The 16,262-nt window shown below is 43.9% G+C and overlaps 1 protein-coding gene across 8 annotated transcripts in view; it reads left to right on the top strand.

Annotated features, from left to right (window-relative positions):
• The window catches only part of nrg2a (neuregulin 2a), an 88,747-nt gene that overhangs the window by 42,094 nt on the left and 30,391 nt on the right, over window positions 1-16,262 (top strand). For all 8 annotated transcript variants that reach the window (XM_086012159.1, XM_086012160.1, XM_086012162.1 and 5 more), the window contains 2 exons: window positions 1,947-2,112; window positions 2,807-2,925. In XM_086012159.1, the coding sequence (XP_085868285.1) occupies window positions 1,947-2,112; window positions 2,807-2,925 (285 nt within the window). The remainder of the gene's footprint in view (window positions 1-1,946; window positions 2,113-2,806; window positions 2,926-16,262) is intronic.

Consider the following 16,262-nt stretch of genomic DNA (forward strand, 5'->3'; position numbering starts at 1 on the left):
AAATAGACGTTTGATCTAAAAATACGATTTGTCATATTTTCAATTGACTTTCTCATGTCATGACCAGATGTCTGTGAAAATCAGATCAAACTGTACATGCGCTACTTTGGAATAAGTAGGCATCCCATCATGATTTACTTAAAGATCCATGTTTCCAAAATAGCATCGCATTTCGTACCAGAGGTGTGAATAAGTCAAAAATGTACAAGTCTCAAGTCTTAACCTTCAAGTTTAAAGTAAAGCCCAAGTTACCGTGGCAAAAAAAGAAGCGGGTTAAGTGAGTCACGTTATTATTACTTGGGTTAAGAAACTCATAAATCAAGTCATACAATCCTGCTCAGTCACAGCGTACGTTATATTGAATGGTCCTAAACCAGTCTCTGCATTGTCTATATTTTATAGTCATCCCAATTAAATGCATTGGTGACAAAGCTTAGTTAACGTTTGACCGGCTGTCGGTTAGCTCAACTCTGTAGTGAACGTGGCTTTGTTGTCCTCGTTGATTTTTGCAGCGGCAGATGCAGTTAGATGTCATAGTCGTTGCCTTTCTTGTCGTTGAGCTTCAAACCTTGCATGTCGTGATTCTCCTTTTTTCCCCAATTTGATCCGAAACATGACCCTTTTATCCAAATGTAATCATCTTCGGAGCTCCCTCCATGATAGGTCTCAGACCACGTCTAATGCATGCATGGTAACAGCTGGTCTAACGTGATATATTTCATTCATAATCATGATATATATATATTTTTTTACATAAATCCAGCTTTTGTATTAAATTAAATGAAATTTTATTTATTTATACAGTATATATATATATATATATATATATACACAGAGATCCAAACTGGACTTAATGAGAAACATGAATAGAGATTTGTGTTTAAACTTACCTGAAACTTGAAAAAAAGAAATAGTGCAATGTTCCGTACTATCACCAAACAATGTTTATCAATAATGTCATTTCTATTGCAATGTAAAAAAAAAATCAGTGGTAAAAATCGCAATTGTGACAATGCAAATGTCATATGCGTAAGCTAACACGCCCCAAATTCAGCATCGAAAATGCGGCATCCTTGAGGCTTTTCCTCTCCTCGCGGTTGTGACAACTTTATCAGGTCACTGAAGTGGGACGATTCCTCCAGAAAGAGGACATGGATGTGTGGTAGAAGAACACGTTGTTATAAATGCATCACAACTGCAAGTTTTTTTTGGGCGCTCATTTCTATCCTAATGGAGTTGCAAACAGCTGGAATTGGAAGCATTACTCAGCGAAGCGTTCACATGATACCGTGAATGGAGAAAGTTTTTGTGTGTAAAGCAGGAGGAGGGGGGGGGGGGGTCATCTTGGCCATCCCCTTTATTGACCCTCATTCACCCCGACTCACTCTCCCCACCCTGAGTGAGTCTTCCCCTAAACATGTTTGCAGCTGTCAGCTGGCAAGTGTTTGTGTGGCTGTGTGTTCTCCATGTACTGTATCCGATGCATGACATTAATAGAAATGACACAATATTTGGAGGCTCACACGCACACGCGCGCGCGCACGCACGCACACAAGAGCAGCAGGGGAAAAAAGCGTACACGCGCAGTCAGCGTTAATTCTACAGTGGCAGTTGTGGATGTTTGCGATAATATTTGATAGCAGGTAATTGTATAGCAAAGAACCAGATTGAAATTGCACCTGTTTGTTAGTCTGACGTCAACTTGATGATACCTCTGGTGACAACATCTGCCGGTCACATGAGAGACTTGTTAGCTCAGTCCACTGAGGGACAATTGGCTCCATAGTGCATCGATGTCCTCTTTTTTTTCTGCTCAAACTCAAATACGCAATGGAGCATCAATTGTGCAAACTAAACTTTTTTTTTTTCCCCCCGTCAAGAATTCTCAATAACTCACTTCCCGATTCTTACCACCACCCCCCCCCCCGCCCCCCTCTTCTTTCTAGCGTCGGCTCCAAAGTTAAAACCAATGAAGAATCCATCAATAGTGGACGAGGGAAGCAAGCTCACAGTCAAGTGCGAGGCCACGGGGAACCCTCTGCCGACCTACCGATGGTTCAAAGATGGCAATGAGCTGAAGAAAAGCAAAAAAATTCGAATAAAGAACAGCCAGTGAGTACACACAGACACACACAACGTTTAAAATGATAATGAAAGTGTTCCGGGATCATGTTTTCGAGTGTATTTACGGATGAAACTATTAAAACAGGCAATTATAAAAATACATTTGCAGCCTGTCAATTAGTCGCTATTCGCTGGGGTTTAGTGTACATTGCAGTAGTCGCGTATGCTTTTTGGCTGTAGTACCGAACTTCGCCACCCAGTAAAAGAGGCAGCACTGTGCCCTGCTCTTTTAATAATTGATGCTCCTTTTCCACACTGTCTTCAGTTTGGCTGATGATCATGTAATTAAAATTGCTGGCTCCAGAGGAGCATGTGAGTAATGTACAAGAAGAAGGCAGAATTTTGGAACACTTCCATGCATACAGTAAAATGGCCCCCGTGTAGACACCGTGGCTGTTTTGGAGCCAAATCAAAAGCGGCATTATTAAAAACACCGTGAGACATTTGACGTGCCTTAATGAAACCATGCTGAACTCTGTACAATGTTCCGAGCGGTTCTATTATTCCAAACACTTTTTCACTCCGATCAGCATCCTATCAAAGCGGAGGCCTGTTGCCGTGCGGCCGCTTGTCCCGTTGTCCGCCTCGCTTGTCCCCCTCGTTTCCACTCGATGTGTTTCCATGTTGCTTCCTCCCGGGCCGGATTCCCCTGACTCAGCTGTGCGAGTGTTGTCTCCCACAGGAAAAACTCCAGACTCCAAATCAGCAGAGCGAAACTGGAGGATTCTGGGAATTACACTTGTGTGGTGGAGAACCTGCTGGGAAAGGACAACTCCACTGGCACTATAAACGTCCAAAGCAGTGAGTACCGAGTGAAAGCACTGGCATTGTTATTCACGGCTTACGACTGTTCTCCGGCCAACCGAATGATCCAAAGTGGGCATGTAAAAGTGGTAACATGCATGAAGAACAACTGTCCACTTTGTCTTTGGGACTTTGCCGAGTTTTTCAATATGGTTTCTATTCAGCAACGTGCGTTCGGCTAGCGACACGAGATCATAGCACAGAGCAGAATCAAAAACAGCAGCACACCTGAGAGCTGTAAAAAGCTCCACTTTTTTTTTGATGGAGGGAAATACATGCTAGTGCTCCATCTTGGAAAGCGCTGTAGCCGGTGAAAGACTTTTTTGATAACAGCTGCTCCCATTCCGTGAGGTGGTGAGTTCATGTTGGTTCCGAGCACTGCTACGAGTGTGTGTGTGTGTGGGCAGTGCGACCGGCTGCATGGTTGCAAACGTTATTAAAAAAAAGAAGTAAAAGAGCGGATACAAGTCATGTGCTTTTGCTTCTATCCAAGCAAGGATGTGTGGTTATCTTGTCCGAGTGGCAGAAATCCACAGCTTGTCTGGCGTGCAGACTGCAGCTAAAAGTTCACATCTCCCCATTGCCGGGTTAAAAAAAAACATCTATATCCACTCACCGAACGACAGATTATAAAGGCACAAAAATTACATTTGCTTGCTGTCAAATGCTAATTAGGGTGAAAAACCGCTGATGCCTCTGTTCCTAAAAATATAGAAAGCAAATATTCTAAATGTTCTTTTAGCGGGTATAAATCAGCATTCCGTCTAACCGAAACTGACCGGTCCGTCTATTCGTCTATGACGGACGCCCATTTTGTAGGCGATAAACAATAGACGGGAAATGCAAAAATAAAGGAATAAATACATTTTAAAAAAAATAACATAAAAAAATTTCGTTGCGGATAAAGCGTACGGTGGCTCCTTGACATATGAGTGACCCGCCTTATAAGTCAACTCGCTGCAACTCACCTCACGATAAGCAGCAATAATAAGCAGTTCATCCAAAAAGACGCTTCAAGCTGTTTCATCTCACTCCCTCTCGCTCACACATACAAATAAAACAAACAGAATTGTTTCATTCAAACAACCCAAAAACGTTGCCTTAAGAACCGTCCCTAATCGCTTAAGGCTAATTTCCAATGGAAAATGCCATTGTCACGCTAACGGTCCATAGCCTGTATATCATCGATAGTTCCAGTATTAATGATTTTTGAATACAAATGCGAAAATGCATGCATGGATATCCGTTCCTATAACATGGCAGATTTTTATGTCATTTTATTTTTTTACTTTCCAGTCTGGATTTTATAGTCCCTCATATATGGACGAACGAAAACCAGGGAAAAAAATATATATATACATTTTTCAAAAAGACCAGTGTTATATGGCGTGGATACGGCCTGTGCTTGATGTCTTGGAAAGGAATGCAAGTTCCTGCTGGTATGACCGAGTTCACCTGGCTGTAAAAATGTCTCAGGACTTTGATGCTGTGCAGAAAAGAGGCCGTGACGTTAAACAGCGTGCAGATTGTGTTTTGCTTTTTTTATTTTTTCAATTGAGCATGCATGATGACATAGCCGAGCTACTGCTGGCGAAACATTTGGATCATTTTGTTCATTTCTTTGAGAGGGGGGGGGGGCGGTGTCTTTCGTGAGCTGCTCTTTCCACACCGAGGTGGAGATATCGTCACTCTCATTGCTGACATTGGCAACGGGCTCATATCTGTAGACATCCCGCTCTGACTTAAGGGGCGAACCGTGGCCCCCGAGGAGTGAAAAAAGAGGCGCACGGAGTCCAGCCGTCACTCAGTGCCCTTGTATGCTCGTTGAGGCACAACACTCACTCTGCCTTCTCTCTTTACATCCGTCACGACGACCTGTTATTGTTTACAGTCGGGCAAGCGCCACTGGGGGTAGCCGATCTTTGCGAATAATGAAAAGGCCCTTTGTGCTAGCAAAACCAACATGCCGCTCCAATTGCTAGCACGCAGATAAGAAGCCGACCACATCCAGTTGAGATTCCCATCCAGATTATGTGCCTTGTGCTGACACGGAAATGTTACATAGCCTTTTGTTTTTTTTATTTTTCATCCCGAGATGAGGCCGGCTCGCGTGTTTGGCGCAAACCGTCGCGTTTCATTGTAATCATCTACAGTAGGATAGGCGGAATGCTGCAGTACGTCCTGTAGAGGTCAAAGGGAATCCCTCGTGGCAGCACCTGTTTCCCTAAATGGTTTTATTTTGAAGGCTTTTGAAACGCTATACCATCTGTAGCCTACTGTGACATTCAGAGGTACGATAAGAGTGCATTTCTGTTGCATGCAAAAGTCTACAGTAAGCGGAGGGTAATATTTAACATTCTCAAGAGTTATACAAGTATGGAAATAAGTTGCCGACCGCTGCCCAATCAAACCTAAAAAAAAAAAAACAAGGGAAACAAATAAATTTGATCATTTATATGCTAGTTTCCAAATTTTTTGGATCATTTTGCATGTGGTCTGACATTGGTGTCCACCCTGTCATAAAGGGGTAGCTGTCCCTTTAAGAAACCGGATATTTTGGATCATTTGAGTGACATTACAACCAGCATTCTACAACAGAGACTAAAACGGTTTCACCGTAAAAATGTACACTTTTGTTTTGTCATTTTCATCATATTATGTGTGTAGCTGTAGTCTTGTCAAGCTTAACATGTCCACTCTGTCAAAGGCAAATATCAATTGATATAAAAACGTTTCAGAATTTCACAATACATTTTTTTTTATCCATTACGCAGTCAGCTTACTAAATGAAACATGTTGCTAAGTAAAGGTCCTCCATGTGCTCATTAACTGCTGACATTTGCCAAAAATGTCCACATTGTCATTGTCCACCCTGTCAGCAAGCTCACATATTTTGATGTTTGAGTGGACATTGTCTGTTTGCAGTTAATTAAAAACAAAAAACAAATAAGTAAACACTGTTGGAGCTTGATCAATACGCATGCATTTCTAAGAGCATAATTTGTTATATTTACTTTTTTTTTTTTTTCCCGCTGCCACTTCTAAACACACTTAAAGTTCATTTTATAATTGCCTAGACATAAAGTCTCGCTCAATGTCATTCGTTCGTGGCCTCTGGATTTGTATGCCACCTTAACGGCATAGTTTTCACAAGAATTTGGTCCAATTCCAACCCTGTCAAATGTCACTTGAGCTATTCCATTTTACGTCGTCGTCATCATCGCGAGATTTCACGAGAGAGCAACCATATTTTTAATACAGGTAGTGGGCTAAAATATTTTGGAGACATAATGGACCGATGTACGAGTGTACTTTTATCTATGGGTGAAGTGTAAAACAAACTGCTCCGTGCTCTCGTTTGCACACTTTTCGCCGCGCAAAAGTGTCAGTTGCAACCCTATACCGAACGAGCAGAGCGTCTGTCAGCGTTTCGTGCAATCGCTCCAGGTTTTTCAAAAACAATGGCATCAGTGTATGGCCCATCTTGTGTAGTGACCCCAGGGTGTCTGCCTGTCTATGTGTGTGCGTGTTTGTTTGCAAGTCCCATTGTGTTACACCGGCGCGTCTTGTTCCGTCATGCTTCAGGGAAGAAGGCAAGACGGGGCGAATCAGGGGCGGTATGTCCATAGGTGGGGGCGTGGGGGCGGGATATTTGTCGAAAGCATATCCTCCAATTAAACCTGCTAACAACACTCTTCGAAAATCCCTGCTAAAAAATGTGAAATCTACAAATGAATATTTTGAGCAGCATTGAACTTTTTGCAACTGCAAATCATCCATCGGACCGCCCCCCCCTCCCCCGTGTGCAATTTTGCTTATTTTTCGCAAAGCGGACGACGCGTTTCAGATTCCGCTCCCCCTCCTAAGGTCGCAAGCGGCATGCCGTTGAAGGGCTGCGGTGGCCGGCTGCAGTATGTTGCCGAAGCAGCGTGTCGCTGCAGTATGATCAGTTTAAGCTAACGAGAGGGGAGGGATGGAGATGGAGACGGACAGAGAGAGAGAGAGAATGAAGGGAGTGTGGAAGACGAAGGAGGGACGGTGGGGTCAGTATAAGGGAATGCGCGACAGGAAGCAGACTGAGACGCGATACAATAGAGATGGGGGAAGCGGATATACAGTATATAGAGGAAAGACACATAGCGAGCAGGAAGACAAGAGCTTGATGTGCTGCAGGGGAGAGTTTGACACTCTTTCTAGGAAGCGGCTCCGTCCAAAACGGAATGCGGTGTTTATAAAAGGGGACCTACTTTAGTTGTGTTTTGAATCTGCCATGGCAATTTTTAGAGCCGCGCGACAGAGGCCCCTCGCGCTCCTCTCGTTCTTCCTGAATGCCCGCCAAAGCACTACTGTGTTGTTCAATGAACGAACGGTACGCTTACCGTACCGAGCACGTTAGAGGTGGGAAGGATAATCATTTTTTTCGATGCATCGTTCGGCGTATTAAAAAGATTCTGAATCGATTCATAGGTATTGATAATCGATATTTAAAGTTGAACTCAAAAAAACTAAAAGCATGTACAAGCGATTACGCGCGTTTGTACGTCAGGCGTCTGTGCTAGGCTAAGCTAACGCGGGACAAGTTGGCGGGACAAGCAAGACCTCAAACGAGCGGAGCAAAGTCAAAGTGCGAAATATACATCTTTGCTCTTCCTTGAGTTTTGTGTTTTAAAAAAAGGTACCATTGTTTTACATGGACTATAAAATGGAGTGATGCATCGGAATCGCAATCGAATCGAATCATAGGCCTCTGAATCGGAATCAAATCGAATCGTGGGCCTCCGAATCTTAATCGGATTGAATCTTGAGGTACCCTTAGATTCCCACACCCTAAAGCACGTTATCAGTTACTCCTCCGCAATCTAAAGAGATCCTTAATTTATGATTAATTAAATTGTAACCAACAAATAATCTAAGAAAAGAAACACAGTGTTGCCTTGAGAGGCGAGTTGAACTGGTTCCGTGAGCATGCTGAAATGAATGGAAATGCCATTAATCTGTTCCGATCCCCCTCCCCAAAAAAGCAAAAAAAGTGCTGTAATGTGGTAGAATATAATATTGACAGAGGTGAAAGATTATATGCCTTTGAGTATTGTTTTATTGTCTGTCTACATGTGTTGCCCCACAGTTTGTGTTCAACTATTTTTCGTCAAAGGGTTATAACGTCATCGATGCCATTTGTTAGTTCACTTGAGTTCACTGTCACCATACAGCGCTTGCATCTCAAATTTTTGCTCTCAAGTCAAAGCAAAAAAATATCATCCATACGTGGGCTTGTATCTTGAAAAACTCGTCCGTTGGTCGCTCGGCTCTCAAGGCACCTCTGTATATGTAAACAATATTCATTTTTAATCCATTTACATTTTGTGCTTTACCGTGCATATGAGGCATTTTTTTTCTGTCGCAAGTTATTAGAATTCGATTGTGCATTAAGTGTACCTAATATCCTGGCCTGCGAGTACAAACGCTCGCAGATGAAATGACAAAATGACGTCATCTTCCTCACTCACCATGTGATGTAGCACGTCCGCAGCCTCCTGCTGTCTGTTCTGCGCTGGGGACTGACCTGACCCCCCCCCCCCATTGCCACCCCCCCATCAATCAGCTCCACCACATGGCGATTCAAGGTTACCGCAGCACACGCTGAAGCTTAGCAGGGGGTTTCCCTTCATTTTGAAAAGAATATTCCAAAAATGTGGTCCGCAAAGCCATAAAGCCCACTGTGAACTTAAATATAGGTCATTTAAATTGATACGCATAGCATCAATTTCTCAAGGAGTGCCAAACTCATCTGACACTTTGCCCAGAGGTGTTGTTAAATAGGAATTACCTGAATGTTCCTCGGATACCAATTTTACGTATAAAGGAAGATGTGACGGATCACTGCTGTGTGCCGTAAAAAAAAAAAAAAAAAAAAGAGCAAGATATATTAACCCCTATTAATAATGCACATAACATTTGGTCATTACTCCAGCTCTGCCAACACCTATTTATAATTTCACAGCGAGGAAAAAGAAACCTAGTACGCCAGTTCCCTCGGGTGAGGAAAAACTAGCCCGCGTGTTCATGTGGGAAGAACCCGAACCTTAAATGAACCTCTTTTGCATTATCAAGCATTCCGTGCATGGTGGCGCCATGCCAGCCGTACAGTTTGCCCTCTAACGCTGACAGAGTGCACCTGTGTGGGGAGTTTAGGCATGACGCTTTGCTGGAAGCACACAGTCGAGGTTCTGCTTCAACACCCGTTTCATAACCCCCCCCCCCCCCCGTCTCAGCGCTTCGATTTTAGCCGAAACGTTGGCTCTCCCTCTCTGTTGTTGACTTGTTTGCGAGTGTCTCGCAGAGTCGTAATGCCGGCTGTCAGCGCCTGGGGCAAGGCAAATATAAACGTCGCCTCCCTTAGGGTATGCAGGCCGAAGATTTTTTTTTTTATTTTTTTTTTTTTTTTTCCATAATCGTATTGCAAGACTGTGTGTGATTGTGATTGGGTGAAATGTTGCTTGTCTATATGTGCCGATCTTTCTTCCTAAACCGGTTGGGATGGACACCAGCTTCCCCGCAACTTGAGTGAGAATAAAACTATAGAAAAGGGATGGATGGATCTTTTTTTTTTTCTCAATGATCATTTGAGGTCATATATTTTCCAGCGAAGACCTTGCAAATCCACCGTGTGCCCATTTGGACATTTTAATGAGATTTTCCTCCATTCATTGTTAAAACTATAATGACAAAACCAATAAAAACAAGTTTTACAGCGCCATGGTTTTGACAAGTATTGTCATCGGTTGGCAGGAGTACAGTTCAAAACAAAACACATGCTTCCGCTTAACCGCACCACCCACATTCACTTTGTTTTAGAGCGACACAAAGACTCAGTTGACGAGGGATTCATTGGAAAACATTTGATTTTTAAAATGGACAGATGCATCAAATTGGCATTTGTGGAGGCTTTTCGCGCAATGCTCATGACGTCTTTTTCCTGCCTCTGGAAAAAACAGTAATGTGACATAAATGGTTGGCATCAAGCTTTGCTAATATGCTTCATCATTGCAAAGGATATGACGGTGGATAACTATCTTAATAATGCAAAAATATTCACTTGTAGAGGCACAGGGTGAGCCGGAGCGTATCCCAACTGACTTTGGGGCGGGCTACATCCTGGATTGGTCGCCACCCAATCACAGCCTGTTGCCATCATTCCATGAGATATTTCAAAATAAGCCATGAATGTGTTACTACTTTCTGGATTTTTTTTTTTTTCCTAGTCTACAATGTATGCGGTCACCAGTAAAGCATAAAGAGGAGGCGTGGGCAAGCTCGTGTGTTCAAGGACCACATTTGATTTTTAAAATGGACAGATGGATCAGGTCATATGTGGATGACGTAGGGGAAAAAAACGTGTCTGTAAAATGCACAAATTCTACTTCGCCAATTTTAGAAAGAAAAACTGTAAATGAATGCGGCAAAAGTTACAGGGCTCTTGCTTTTGCATAAATGTTCACTGAGCTGGACGAAATCACGGAGGCTAAATATAGATAAGGGTAAGATAAGGTGAACGTTGCAAAGCATCATGGGAGGATCGGCAATGCAGCTACTGTATCCAGCCTTCTCTGTCGGTTGCAATTGAGACGAGTCCGATGAGGGTCTGTTAGCGTGACACACCTGTTAGTGCAAACGTAGAGCCTGTTGTAATTTTGACTCTATTTTGATGAGTTGGCTTCAATTCCTTTCATACGTCACATCACGGCGCCCCGCTGGTATTGCCCTCGGGGGGCCGCCTTCTGTCACGCACTCAACATCGCCTCCTCCCCCTCTCCATGCTACCTCACTGATGTCTCCCGGTGGTCTCGATATGACAAGTCCTTTCCCTGACTGGTGTTCTCATCCCTAGTCCCTCCCCCCCCCCCCCCCCCCCCCTCCCCAAAAGTAGGCCCAGCAGCCATTTGTTGTCCATGTGGTCTGACCTCTAGCCTGTAATCAGTCTGGCACGGCGAGACCCGGTGGCCCGCTGCAAAACGGCGTAGTATATCATTCCACCGTTTTCTAGGAGCAAGGGGCGACCGCGGTCAGGTTCGCGGGGCTCCACGTGGCTTCAGATGAAGGCCTCCCACTATCCTACAGGCTGCCATGTTGTGATAAGCGCTTGCGAGGCGGCCATGTGTCCACGGGCTGTAGGTCACATCCTTGGGGGGTGCTGTGCGCAGCTCCGCCGAGAGAGTGTGTGAGCGTCCAGGAATGTGTTGATGGAAATCACAGCTGAACATATGATTGCTCCAACCTTAAGCAGTCATGCTGGGGCCCACCAGCAACAATTTCACGCATGCACGCACGCACGCACGCACGCACGCACGCACGCAGGCCCGCCCGCACGCACGCACGCACCTCCGTACACACATACCTTCACGTTTTCACTCCTCATTGTGAGGCCGACCGCAATGAGCCCGACGCGGATATACATACAAACAAACTCGGCATCGCAGCAAACACATTCATACCGTCAGTTGACATCAGTGCTTCTGTTTTGTAATTGGTCCAATTAGGGAAGAAAAAAAAAAAAAAAAAAACAGAGAACAAAAACAATGCAGCATTTCAGTTTTCCGATTCATGTTTTGTTCACAGAATACAAAACCAAGCAGATGAAACCATCCATATTCATCCGTGTCAGGGCTCATCTGCTCTCTGGGTTTGGTCACGTGACGTTCCTAATGCGAGCCCGAGGGCGGTTGCGATCAGGGGCGGAGCCAGAATTCGGCTAATGGGTGGGCCTGGAAAAATCAGGGTGGGCCTGAATATTTCTCTTACTGAGCACAATCCTCCAGTTTGTCAAATAAAATGACAAACTGAATCATATGAAGTTCAGATCTTCCTTAGACAACCACAATTATGCCATTCTTAATATTCAGTCAAATAAAAAACACAAATAATTTCATAATTTACTAAAAATGTCAAAGTATATATTTTTTCATGAATCTGATTGGGTGGGCAGTCCGACAATCTCGGTGGGCCTGTGCACACCCAGGCCCACCCATGGCTCCGCCCCTGGTTGTGATGTCATTTTCAGTTGACAGCAGAGGGCGCAATTGGCCAAAATGGTGCGCCCCTGAGACGAACGAATGGATTGATTAATCTGCTTAATTTTTATGACCGCCCCAAACCGCGGTAGTAACTCTAAATTGTTCAGCAAGAAACTATTGGGAAACCCGTAGCCGCATTTGTGTTGTATCCAAAAAACATGCCTTCAGCGCAACTACAGTCAAAATCAGCGTCTGGAGAAGTTGCATTACACCTTTACGACGTGAGTCACCATCAGACTTGTTTTTAGTGTGTTGAATACGTGGAAATGACAGAGATCATAATCACCATCAACGTAAAGTGTAGAGAGAAGTTTCAGGTTTTCCTCCCACTGACTAATGCTCTTGTACACAAATGAAACATTACGCTAAGTGCTTCTTTGAAGAACATAAACAACAATTTCCCTCGCTCCTTCTATGTCTAACCCTGGCAAAAACACAGCTTACCCCGACGACGTAAGATGTAGATAAACATCTTCTGGAGTGATGCTGAAGGACGTTGGTTGTAGATGTGTAACTGTTTTGGGGGATTTTTTTTTTTTTTTTTGTAGGTAAGCTGCAATCATGTCAGAAAGAGCCTTTACATTTGCCAAGTGTTGAGTATTTACAGGCCACTGGAGAACTGCTTGGCAGCTTGTATGGATTTAGTTACGGCGCTATCAATCATGCCCGCTACGCTACGCTACGCTACGCTACGCTACGCTAAGCCTGCTGCGGCAGTCGGCGTTACCGTCGTTACACGTTTCTCGGGGAAACGCCCGTACCAGGTGCACCGCTTGACCACCAATCATTTCAATACTTTTGTTTGAAAAGCCCGCCACTTGCTTTTCAGTTTGCGACAACGTGGACAAATCTAGCGATTCCTCGTTTTCAGCTGTACGTTTCAGACAATCTTTGGCTCATCTTTTGGCATCTTACACTTGTTGAGTTGGTCTCAGGCCAGATATCTACAGGTATTAATAACATATTTTTAATTTATTGTTGGAAGGTTTTTTTTTTGTTTTTTTTTTGTTTAATTGTTGTTGTACCCGCAACATTTTATTTTGTTTGCCAGAGTTGCATGTCAAAATTCTTTGCTCGTCTTCACTTGCATCGCTCTGATTGCATTTCTTCTGCTGGAGCGGAGAGGAAGTGTATGCCCAGGAATGTATAATATAAATACCTCATATTTTAAGTGTTCAATTAACCTACCATGCGTGTTTTTTAGAATGTAATTTGTGGGAGGGAGCTCATGTTAACGTGATGAGCATGGGAACACGCGAGGGCCTGACTTGAGATTGTGAGGTTACGCCACCATGTCGCCTGTTTTGTTAACAGGGCTTCCACATGTTTATGAACGATCAACAGTTGACATTCACAAATGATAATGTGGTTTCCAGTTCCCTTGTGTGTAATTTCTATTTGGCCTGTTCTTATTGGGCAAAATGGCTTGAGACTTTGGACTTATAGCGCCACCTGTTACTTTGGCATGCATTTGGTTTGCATTTGCTGCTTTTGCCCAGTGTGGATTCAAAAGTTTGGACACACTTTCTCATGTTATTGTTTGGGGAAAACATGTCCCAATTTTCGACTGGTGAGCTGGTAAAACGGTATTGTGTATCCTTTTTGCCTGTGTGCGGTGTGTATTTCTCGCTGACAAGAGCAATCTGCCTTATCATTGACAGTTGTGTTAGTGTGCAGCTAATGCAGCGGAAAAGTGGTGAAAAGTGATTTGCGTCCACTCGGGTGTTTTGATTGCGTGGTCGGAGCAAAACCTGAGGAACAACTTGTATGATTGCCGCGTGGCTATTTCCCCCCAGAAGATAACTCACTTCCGAGGTTGTTTTCAGCTCCAAAATTGCTGTCTAAGTTCACCAGCGGCTGCTAACGAGTGAGGATAAATAATAAGCCATCTAAAAAATATTAGAAACGGCCCTTAGTGTGAAACAGTGCAGTTTCACACCACTTCAGACTGCAACCACAATGAAAAAAATAAATATGTGGTTAGGCAGCGCCATTGTTTGCTGATTCATAAAACGCTGCGATGAAATACACCGCAAATCTGCCGTGTCTTATTATGTACCTTTGCTAGCAGCAAAAACGCCATAAAAAGGGTAACAACAATGCTTTAATGCGGTCACTATGGTTACGCTTAAACATGAAACAGACGCCACAGAACAAATATAAAGTGCATGGATGATACGAGAAACGCAAAACTGGGGTATTTTGCGGATATAACAACAAACGTGACGCTACGTTATGCAACTATATTCGCAGCGCCCTCCTGAAATGCGGCAACATAAGAACACAGAACAAATAGAAAGTGCGTGAAAGTATATAACTCGCCGTAACGCTAAATCAAGCGATGCTCGTCACATACCGTGCAAAGTTAGCTTTGTTGTTACTCATTTTGCTAGCTTGGGGGTTTAACATTAGCGTTACGGAGACAATTAGCATCGTGACGTGTGTCAAGAGTCTGTCATAGACGGATGTAAGGGAGTGAATCTGGTCACTTTTGAAAATAAAATAATTTTCAGCCTCAGATAAGAAATAAACCGCAAGTACTGGACATTTTTTTTATTCTTTTATCCATCCGCTGAGGCCCAGTCCAAAGTTGATGACCGCTGATCTACAATATCTTCCTAAAACTGTATGGAAATTGAAACCCCAAATCCAGGCTGTCATCATCTCCCGGCACTGTGACAGCTGCGATGTGTCACACATTTGTTTTGAAGTGCACCCACAACCATGTTTAGTTCTTGAAGCATTAACACAATTGCCACTTCACCCACACAGAATGTCCTTACTTTTCTTTGTGTTTATTGTTCCGGCTCTTCTGTATCACATCCCGAGTTCCGGGAAAGTAGAGGACCATTTTTTGCAGCAAGTGTTCGTTTTCAAAGTCTACTAAGAAAATAAGAAATCTTGCCAAAAGTACACTACTTGCTCAGGACAATCTGAGAAACATGAAAGTGAATTGCTTCTTTGAATGCCTTTCAGGGGAAAAAAAAAAAAAAAATCCATAATTTGGCAAAGACGTACATATTTTCTCACGGAACAGTCTGGGCGTGCGTTTGAAATACGCATGCAATAATAGTATTATATTAGCTGTCTCTGAATATGTAACAAGACCTCAGAAACAAGATATTGGCGAAAGGTGTATGAGGGTGTATCATATTTGTGAGGTATGCCGCATCAGAGCACGTTTTTTGTTTTTTTTCCCCAGGAGCGCTCAAGCAATTGCAGTTTGTATCGCGGAAGAAATGCTTGGTGGTTGAGGCATAAAACGTAAATCAGTTTCCTAATATGTCAGCGGTGGAGAAAAAAACGCTATGCAACGGTATGGAGCGTTCGGCGTTCTGCTTGCATGCGCCAAGATCTCTGAAGAAGAGACAGCTGTCAAACCTTATCATCCCAAGTCTTAGAAGTACACCGAATGATGAAACAATAACAGAACTGCGGTCAGAACCTCGCAGACCTCTCCCAAGGCCTAAATTGCACACCTTCACCGACCGCCGCGCACGCTCCGCCCCCTTGCGCCGACTTGAACGGAAATCGGTCGAGGAATTTTCGGGGTAATCCTGCTATTCAACCAACCTAACCTCCTTAGCGGCAGTAATGGTCTGAGTTGAAAAACATCTTCAGGCGGAAGCTTGTTTTGCTTGTTCTCCTAATTCCCCGTAATCCCGTCAAGGCGGCTGTGCGATAAGTGGTGAGTTTGCAGTGAAACCTTTGCAGAAAAAAGGCAACCAAGTTATTGAAATATCACAACACATCTCTCCTTGGAGGAGATCCAGTAAGCTATAGGCCGTGTGATACGGGACAGCTAAGCCGCAGTGTAAATGAGTGAGGATACTGCCGAATATGTGTGTGTGTGTGTGTGTGTGCGCGCGCGCGGGTGCCGGGGCGTGTGCGCGTGGAAGGAGGAAGCAGCTGTTTCACTGGAGAAGCTGAGTGATGTGAGCAGGAGGTGACACGAGGTTGTGCTGTGTGCGCGGCTTTGTTAACTCTTCCTGGGTCCGACACAAAAGTGATCTGTGACTTCATTTGATAGCACGATAAAAGAATTCCCACTTCAGGCCTCCCAGCTGTCCCGGTGGTCTTCGTCCCATCCGAGCGGGACCTGAACTAAGGCTGCCGGATTCTTCTTTTGGGATTTGCCAAGTAACTAACATGCACCGTCATGTTTTGTTAATGCTTTCAAATATTAAATTGATTCGTTGCGTCACAAAGGCTTGTCTGTACTGAGTTAGAGCACTGAAAATGATTCTGATAGTAAGCTAGTTT

Source organism: Filicampus tigris, chromosome 17, assembly GCF_054856515.1.
Source record: "Filicampus tigris isolate MCC_2025a chromosome 17, RoL_Ftig_1.0, whole genome shotgun sequence".
Classification (NCBI taxonomy): domain Eukaryota; kingdom Metazoa; phylum Chordata; class Actinopteri; order Syngnathiformes; family Syngnathidae; genus Filicampus; species Filicampus tigris.